Genomic DNA, 9,366 nt, shown 5'->3' on the forward strand with positions numbered 1-9,366 from the left:
AGAGTAGGCCATGCACATAAGCAACTAACCTATCAACACGATCAGGTCAAATTCCCAGAGGCGAAGTGATAACCCGGGTAGCATTATCTGCTATCCCCTTAGTGTGATGCTAGTTAGCGTTGGGACGTAACGCTCTGTGATGTTTATAGTAGCAGACAGATAGCTGTTATGCATAATCAAATACAAAGGAATGGTAGGATAAGCAGTGCTTTTACTGTCCATTCATTGCAGACAAGCGTAAAACCCATGTGTATACAACCAACAGAGGCGGCGCTGTGTGTCTAAAATCATATAGTTGCAGTCAAACCTTTAACGGGATTCTCTCTGTTGTTGCTGCTAGGTGTCATTTCAGCGCAAAACCGGATGCGACCCTCCTCCACGCCAAGCACCTCCAGCAGCTATCAGGCATTCTTCACGCAGCCTTGGTTTTCATCAACTCCCTTCTTTACTACCACCACCGGATTATTGATTATCCTAGTTTAGGATGGAGTTCAATTGCCAAAGATCGTGCACTATTTCAATGTTGTTATGTGTAATAAATGTTTGTCATTTGGGCAGAGTCGCTCTTGATTGAAGTATCCCGTGGGATGGTTTAACTCGAATGCATTTGGTCTGCGCCGGTCAAAAAGTCCACTGTCACGTTAAAATGTCAACCATCTTTTTTTTGCTTCTGGGTCCGGATCCGGACCGCGGCCCCCCAGTTCTAAAGGCATATTGTATGTTTAAAAAGTATTGCTGTATGTAACATATGCTACTCTTCCTCAGCCTACCTTCAGTGTTGGCATTGTGTCATGACAGCCTGCTTCACCTGGCAACATGTTTATATCAAAACCTCACATTTATTGGTTGAGTAAAATGTACATAGATACAACAAAAAGGTCAAAAGTTTATTTCATCAGACTAATACATATTAGATCAGTCAGTTACAATAGAGAATAGTTCAGACCGATTAACAAATATATTTGAAATTGAGTGAGTAGCGAAATTACTGTTTGATGTTGGTCTTCTTCGTCCTACGGACATTAGTGACATGCGGTGATGTCAATAAGAGGGAAGGCACTAAGTTATGGAAGCCAGATTACCTGATTTGTTGTTTAGGTTAACACCCGATCGCCGGAAAGAAACATCGCAAACATAGTCTGTTTGGGGCGATGCTAGCTTTCGAAACCGATTGTAACAACATTGATGACAAAGTCCAGCCTCTCGGACTTTATCGCCTAATAAATTGCACAGCGGCCAATTATGTTTGTCAGTCAGCATCAATAAAAACACGCACTGCTCAATGTAGTCGGCATCCATTCAACCACACTTATCAATTCAATATAAGACTCACCAATGGTCGACTATTTGTACATAAAATCCATCCGCTGCTCTTTCCTCGTGAACACGTAAATTACTGTTTTAAAACTCGTCTCAGATCTGTGATATCGGTGGACATTTTGAATTTCGGGGGTAAAATGTTTACAACGTAGCTGGCGTAGTGACGTCAGTTGCGCAAATGTCCAGTAATATCTCGATTTTAATTGGTCCATGTTTGATACATTACATGTCATTCAGCTGCTGCTTTTATCTAAACCGACTCATAATGAGTGCATTTTAGACACAAAAGAACAAGAAAGTGCGATTTCATCAAATAAGCCGATCTACAACTACAACAGCTATTGATGAGAGCCCTTATCTATGGCTAAAACAGCCCAAATGTAAGCGCTACAATTTACATCTACTTCCAAAGAAACAGCAGAGTTCTGCTTTTTGCCGTACATGTTAAAAAATACAGGATCACTGAGTTAATACATCACACACATTATATTTGGGCCAAACGCTAAGCTTGGTTGGCCTCACTCACAAATTGGATACCACAAATTCTACACGCACTGTTTCAATCAACATCTCAGCTATTCAAAACACGGACCAGAAGACACGGACCAGAAGACACAGATTAGAAGACATGGACCAGAAGACAGAGACTAAAAAGACACAGACCGGTAGGCAAGATATAAAGTGACAGGTTGACCCTAACCCTGCATTGTCTACAAACAATACGCACAAGACACAGATAAACACAAAATTATGACAAAAAGTGGTAAGTAACATTAAATTAAAGGTTTATACAACTGAATCTGAAGTTATACACTGTCATGACGAGTTCACTGTATCTACTCAGCCTGCATCAGACTTGTTAGTGTTCATGTTACGGGATTCATCTTCAATAGCCGTAGAATTCCATTCGTCCTCCAACAGACCCCACTTTGATTACTTCAGGGCCATCTGCAGTGAAAATAAAACATTAAAGAAGAACAACTACAGTCAATATATCTATATGGATCACATATATGATTCAAAATATATATTTATATAGAAAAAATATTTATGTCACCTTGTGAACAATGTCTGCAAAGTGCTGAGCTTTGTGCATCAGTTCCACTGTCTTGTCCTCGGCACGAGTCAGTCCCTCTCCATGCTGCCCCCCAAGCACATTCGCCCTGTGGACTACATTACCCACAGACACATGACATGTGACACATGGCCCTGGCTGACCTGTTCATACACATAAAAGAAGAAAACAAATATCCAAGAAGAAGATACTTATTAATGCGAGCACTCAGAATTATATGCTGTCTTTTAATTTATGTTTCATATTTTCATTTTATGTTTACTGGCACCAGCTGGCCGCACCAGCCAGACAATACCCAAGCAAGTGAGGAGAGCCGAGCTGCATGCTAAACTTGCTATGGACACCTATGAGGTTATTCCATCTCAGAGCTCTATCTTGATGCACATTTCAATTCTTAAAATGCATCTCGAGGATTGAGGAGACATTCTGAGGAGCTAAATATTGCATGAGACATAAAAAAGATGTAAAACCTAATCACAAAATATGTTAGGACTACAGTTATTACTTCAACAGTTCCCTATATTTTCGGGTTGTAGTTATTTTTCATGATCAAACTTTCTACTGTTCAGTGGGTGTTGCTCCAAATCAGTTTGGGACAAGGTTAGCTGTCACCATATGACCGCAGTGCAACTACAATGAAATTCCTTTTTAAACTTGTTCATCTTTCCTTAATTGCAAAGTTGCGTTTCACAGCATGACTGTGTAAGCATGAGATGCTGTTGAACCGTAACTTAGTGCCAGGCACAGCACCCATCCGATGACACGGTCAGTGGGTTCAATGCCGCGCTGCCTGTCTGTCTCAAAGCACTGGTCTTCTTAAAGGCCGCCTATTGTGTCGACCGCCCAGAAATGAACAAAGTGTCCTCTCATCTGACCGCCTCATCACAGAGAGAACCTTCCCCTCCTCTGCCACACAGAGGAGAGTGGACAAAACAGTGGAGGATTCATTTGTATATACAGTGAAGGTACGGAGGAAACCTGTGACAGGAAGTATGTCAGTTTGAATCCCAAATCATACTGACAATTTCAATGCTACAGTAGTTGTATTTAGATTAAATCTCTGTAAGTTAGGTTGGTAACTAACTTCATTTAAATCAATATAAGTTAAATGTACCTTATACAGAATCCAGTCAGGTTTCTGTATTGTACTGCGGCGTAGAGGATTTGCTTTGAGTGTTTAACCTTTACTTTATTGTTCAACTAACCCACACACACACTCACACGCAAATATAAGTTGTGCTACCTATGTCAGACACCATTGGTCTATCGTGGCCCTGCTACCTACTACTATCTTTGTAGTTTTTCCTAGATTGTCTTTATTCTATTGTACAGGGCCTCAGGTCCGTATTAAGAATTCCTACGTCAGAGTTCTTAAGTTTAGATGTATTGACAGATAGACAGTTACTTTATTGATCCTGCGAGGACAAAGATGTTGGTACAGCAGCATTAATATACTGTATACAGGTCCATTTAAAACCAATAAAGTTATTATTGTGGGGGATTTATTATTTATGTGGATGTCGATAATGACAGCCTTATTACTGCCTTGTCTCAATATTAGATTTGATTGTCTTGTGTAAGATTGTATATAAACCCACTGACAGTTTTGGCCACACGCTCATACTTGTTTGGGTATTTGGTATTAACATTGTCTCTAATTCTCCATATTTGTGGGAGTGAGGAAAGAGCTGGACAACTTCACACAGGCAGCAAACAGGCAGCAAAGTATTGTTTGGCCACACGCAAACACGGCTGAATAGTGTAACATAGTCATAAGCAAACAAGATAAAGTGTGTGTGTGTGTGTGTGTTTAGGTGCTCGGAGAAAGGGTGGGTAGGTAGATGTAGGCAATCGCCAAGTCTGAGTGACAGGAAAGCCGCCAGCAAAAGGACATGTTAAATACGGCAGGAAAGGGGAGGAATGTGGGAGACATCAGGAAACCCCCCCCTTTGACTCCCCCATATTGATATATGTCAAAGGGGGTGTTTTTCCTCAATAGGATGTTGAAGATATATCACCTTATGTCTTCCGGAAAGAGATTTTATTAAAGTACGTGTTGCTCTAATAAATCCGCGGGGTGTTTTGTGGGTGTGTGTGTGTTACTGAAAGTTTCTGGTCTGTGAGGTGTGTGTGCCGCAGCAAGAGTTATAGAGTTATAGTCAACTGGTAAGACAAAAGTAAAAAAAGTTAAAATTGTAAAGAAATCAACCGCAATCATTTCCACGGAACCTGTCTTTAAGACCATTATCTAATAAGTATCTTCATAAACTTCTTTAATGATAAGCTTCTAACTACTAGAGAATAAATTAAGAATCTCCTGCCTTTTAACTATTAGTATTAAGTATTAATGAAACCGCACTTGGCTTAAGTTATATCTATCAAATCAATCCCCGTTTCTGTTGTAAACGATGAAACCTCAATGACTACTAATGTTGGTCACAGAGTTCCACAAGGTTCTGTGCTCGGACCAATTTTAGTGACCTCATATATGGTTCCCTTGCTCAAAATTAACAGAAAACACATACACTGTATTTGCTATGCAGATGTCCTGCCATCCAGCACCACCCTAAATACTTTTGGAGTTATCTTTGATCAGAATGTGTCATTTTAGACACCTCATTTGTGGGTGGTCAGCTCATCAGCAGAGAAGTGAATTATACCCAAATTCTTGATCTGGGTGAGAGGATTGTGCTATAATTTACTCAAAATGGCTGCATGAGTGCTTTTTCTTAAGCTTGAGGGAGAAGGTATTTATAAGTTACCCTATGCTATCCATTCAGGGGTGACCATATAAAATTGCTAACTGTAGGTGAGTAGAGAGCACAGTCGTCCTACTTGTTTAGAAAAGCCCTAATCAAGTCCTCCGTCTGTTAAAGTCATTTAAGATTAGGCTAAATGCTTTCATTTCTGCTGACGCTAATGTTAGGGCTGGCTCAGATCAGCCTGGACCAGCCCCAATTCTGCTGGGGGCCTATACTGCCAGCGGACTTCCTAGAAAACATTGAGCTCTACTCTCCTCATCTCTCTCTTTTGCTTTCCATGGATCATGGCTACATTTGGACTCTGGTCCTTCCTCCTGCCATCTTCTGACAGCAAATCCTACTACCATTGATATTTCATATATTGTTGACAAAAAAGCACATTACTGACATTTTCCCTGGAGTATTTGTTTTGTTTTGTCTGACAGGTTTTCATGGATGGTGGTTACATCTGAGTGGTGGCTGTTCCCGTGGTGCTGCCTGACACCCACTGCTTCTATCATTATCAATAGTACTCACATTTATTTTGCTTTTGCTGAAACCATTGCTGCTTTGATTACCATTATTCTACTATATCCACTGCGGCTGTTATCATTAGTAGAAGTTATTTCTCCATCATTATTTGAAATACTCCTTAATATCTGAAAATGTATCATATGCATTGAAGAAATTGAAATTATTTTACTTAGTTCATTATGTACACCTATTACACATCTGGCCATCCTGAGAGACGGATCACTCCTCTGTCACGCTCCCTAAGGCTTATTTCTTTTTTATTTCCCAATAAAGAAAATCCTGGGCTGATGTGAGGTTCATGAGACAGAGGATATTGCAACATGTGTACAGCTTGTAGAGTTCTCTTAAGCAAATTAAAAATAACATGGCTGTTTTCAAGGTATTCACCATAAGTAATGGACTTACATCATCACTATATGCATGACTTAAATCCCCCCATTTGATCACTGCTTTACCTCGAACTTGTGATCGATTTTGGTTTGCAACCATTTTACTCCTCATACGATTAAAGAAGGCTTTGCAGCGGTAGATGACCAGATTCATGGTGCAGGAATCTGAAATAACACATTGAAACAGGCTCATTTAAATGTGAACTAAATTATTTCCAGCCTATCATGAATCTCCAGAATGATAGCAAACTACCTCCTGTTAGTTTGGATTGGCAGTTGATGAACTCTGTCTCTCTTGGAGGAATGTTGCTCTGCCGTCGGACCTTGAGGGTTCTGGATGCAGAGACTGGTGCGGAGTCACTGGGACCACATCCGACATTACGGCGAGCACACTGACTAGCTCGTCGCTGGTGGCCCACCTTGCCCAGACGTCCTGCTTTCCCCTCCCAGTAGGTCTGGCAGGCGTGGTACAGGATTTGGACAAAGATGCACTTCTCTGCTGATGAGCTGGCCACCCACTGGTCCGTAGCATTGTCAAACACTAAGTCAAACTCTGGGCTGTCCTGGAAGAGGAGGATACAGACAGGAGAAGAAAATTGATATGTTGATAGACCACCATAGATAAGAACAGAATGTTCACATGCTACTGACCTTGTTGGGGTTGATACCGTTGACTTGTCGGAGCTGCTCTACAGTCCACTGGGACCTTCGGGTGAAGGAAGAGGAGCCAAACTGCTTCACCTTTATAATTAGGAGCTGATGTGGTATTGTGTTGGTCACTAGGTAAATCATATACAAAATATGATATCCTTAATGAAAGCCTTCAATAATAATATTAATATAAGTTAATAACTGCACGAAATACACAGGGATGGACATACTGAAGTATCTTGACTTTTTTGACCTTGGCAATTCATCAAGAATTGTCTGGGAAAACTTGATCAGTAACCGATCTTATATAAACCGTTATATATGGTGAATAAAAATCTCATATTTAGCAAGCATACAATATCAAAAGGGTCAATCACATAAACAGGAGGTAGGGTGGTTGGAAAGCTGCAATGGTACAGAAGTGCTGAAGAATAGAATCTTTAAACTGACCTTCCTATAATGAATCATCATTGTCATCAGCTTTTAGCTCTGAAGCTCCCCACTACTTACCCCTGAAATTTGATATGATGTTTGGGGATACTGACTCTGAATAACTAAACCTGTTAAATAAAACATCAATATATAGGCAAATGGCGAGGATATCACGTTTGTACTTTTCGACCTATTGGTATAACTAGGTGGTAAATAAATAAAGGAAATCATGAAAAAAGAAAATTCCGATGAAATGTGTTACCAAAAGAAAAATTTGTCATCCTTAAGAAATGTGTCAGAGCAAACTTATAAAATACAAAAGAAACACAAAGGACTATGCAGAAGCTAGTATCTGACTGGAATGGTGCAAAAAGACGCTGATCATTCCCTACTGCACACTTCAAAAATACTGGAAGTTCCACATCTGCCCGCACACACACATCAGTGTACAAAGGCTGCACGTTGACGCATGGAATAACTGTAATTCATTTGTATTCAGCTTTGCTTAACTTTCTATTTTGTCCGCAATTTCAAAGTTAGGCTCTAATGAATAACATCAGCCAGTGAATTAGGGAGTTGAACCTCTAGCCTCAAACCGGTCTGCTGAAGAGAGAGGCTCTTTCTAACATGATGAACTTAATGACGTTGCTGTATGTCTGTAAACAACAAACTATTTGCAATACAGACTTATCTAACTTTCACCGAATATCGAAAGTCTTTAAAAGTCAGATTTAACCTGAAACACAGATGAATGTGACGTAGTCTCCTTTGGCTCCAGTAGGCAGGAAAGACATTCTCTTCCTTTTCCTCCTACGCACCTCCACTGCTACTAACAGGCGCTCATCATGAGGAATGAAGACCTCGTTGTTGATAGCAGACTGAATGGTCATTGTAGTCCTGAGACCTTCACAGGATGGACATTGGTGTACTTAATGACTTTATGTAGTTTAGCAACAATTATAATGCATAATATCTCTCTCTCTCTCTCTATATATATATATATATATATATATATATATATATATATGGTTCGATTAGTCTTTCGCCCCTATAGCCAGGTCGGACGACCGATTTGCACTTCAGGACATACATATATATATATATATATATATATATATATATATATATATATATATATATACACATTTAAAACAGTTTTGTCAATTAATACGTTTTAATAAAAAAAGTCATAATCAATGTTAATTCATCTCTGGCTGCAGTTCTCACAATATTAAAGTAATATGACTGACTGTTATGAAGAAAACATGCCTTGACAAGTGAGTTAAACCATTTACTTTGTTCTGTTATCAATGAGCGATCCATATAATCCATATAAATAATCAGTTTCCACCCCAATCATCGGAGCAAATAGTGAAGAGGCTAATGCAGATACAAATATATTCATCTTTACAATTTCTGCTTCATGTTTCGTCCGACAGGTTAGCCTACCTGTTCTTGTTCCGTTTCCTCCGACTCTTGTAGGGTTCTTTCGCAGCCTCCTGCCTGCTTTTCTTATTAGTTCCAACACTAGATCAATAGCCCGTTATAGAAATATCTGTGTCCCAGGATTCTGTCATGAATGTATCCCCATGCAAACAAAGCTGCGTGCCTTGCTCTGAAAGCGCAAAAAAGACAATCCATCCCATTTGAGGAGGTTGCACGTGGTTTAAGGCTTGGGAGTCAGAAAACAGACAATGGCTGTCTCATAGACCCTCCCTACCCATTAAAACGTAGTCAGCCCTGTGCTCTTCTATCCATCTATGGATATTCAAATTGTTCATTGTTGAAGAATCACAAAAGGGAATGGTAGGTACAGAATAGGCACAATAACTATAAATATAATTTCTCATCACAAAATATTCTGAAAATAATTTCTAAACACTCCCTAGTGCCAATGATCTGACATGTTGCATTTCAGCCAATCAAATGCCAGAAATCCCAGATTTATGCTGCTTCTTTTTAGAAGCGTAAATAATGTACAATGGCCCTATAGAGTCCGGGAACAACTCTGAAACAGTCGTTTTTGTTGTCTATTTAGAGATTTAGCAGATACAGAAACACAGGGCAAGCAGTTATTAATGTCATTTTTAGTTTGAAACCTGTTTTGCGTTTGAGTCCTCCCTTTGCAAATCCTGACAGTAAGTCAGACCGATGACCTTCAAAGATGCCATCCGAGGGAGAATGAGACATCGCATGAATAGGCTCTTATTGAGGAGCAGTGCAC

At 39.8% G+C, this 9,366-nt stretch overlaps 1 protein-coding gene across 1 annotated transcript; it reads right to left on the reverse strand.

Annotated features, from left to right (window-relative positions):
• Positions 1-873: 873 nt before the first annotated feature.
• Positions 874-8,904, reverse strand: stxbp6l (syntaxin binding protein 6 (amisyn), like). Its single transcript, XM_040160909.2, has 7 exons — positions 8,592-8,904; positions 7,879-8,046; positions 6,711-6,838; positions 6,313-6,622; positions 6,126-6,224; positions 2,378-2,490; positions 874-2,268 (listed from the first exon to the last, which is right to left on the reverse strand). Exons 2-7 carry the CDS (start codon positions 8,030-8,032, stop codon positions 2,254-2,256), a joined length of 819 nt encoding a protein of 272 aa, XP_040016843.2. The 5' UTR covers positions 8,033-8,046; positions 8,592-8,904; the 3' UTR covers positions 874-2,253.
• Between the last annotated feature and the right edge of the window lie 462 nt (positions 8,905-9,366).

This window comes from Gasterosteus aculeatus, chromosome 18 (assembly GCF_964276395.1).
Source record: "Gasterosteus aculeatus chromosome 18, fGasAcu3.hap1.1, whole genome shotgun sequence".
Lineage (NCBI taxonomy): Eukaryota > Metazoa > Chordata > Actinopteri > Perciformes > Gasterosteidae > Gasterosteus > Gasterosteus aculeatus.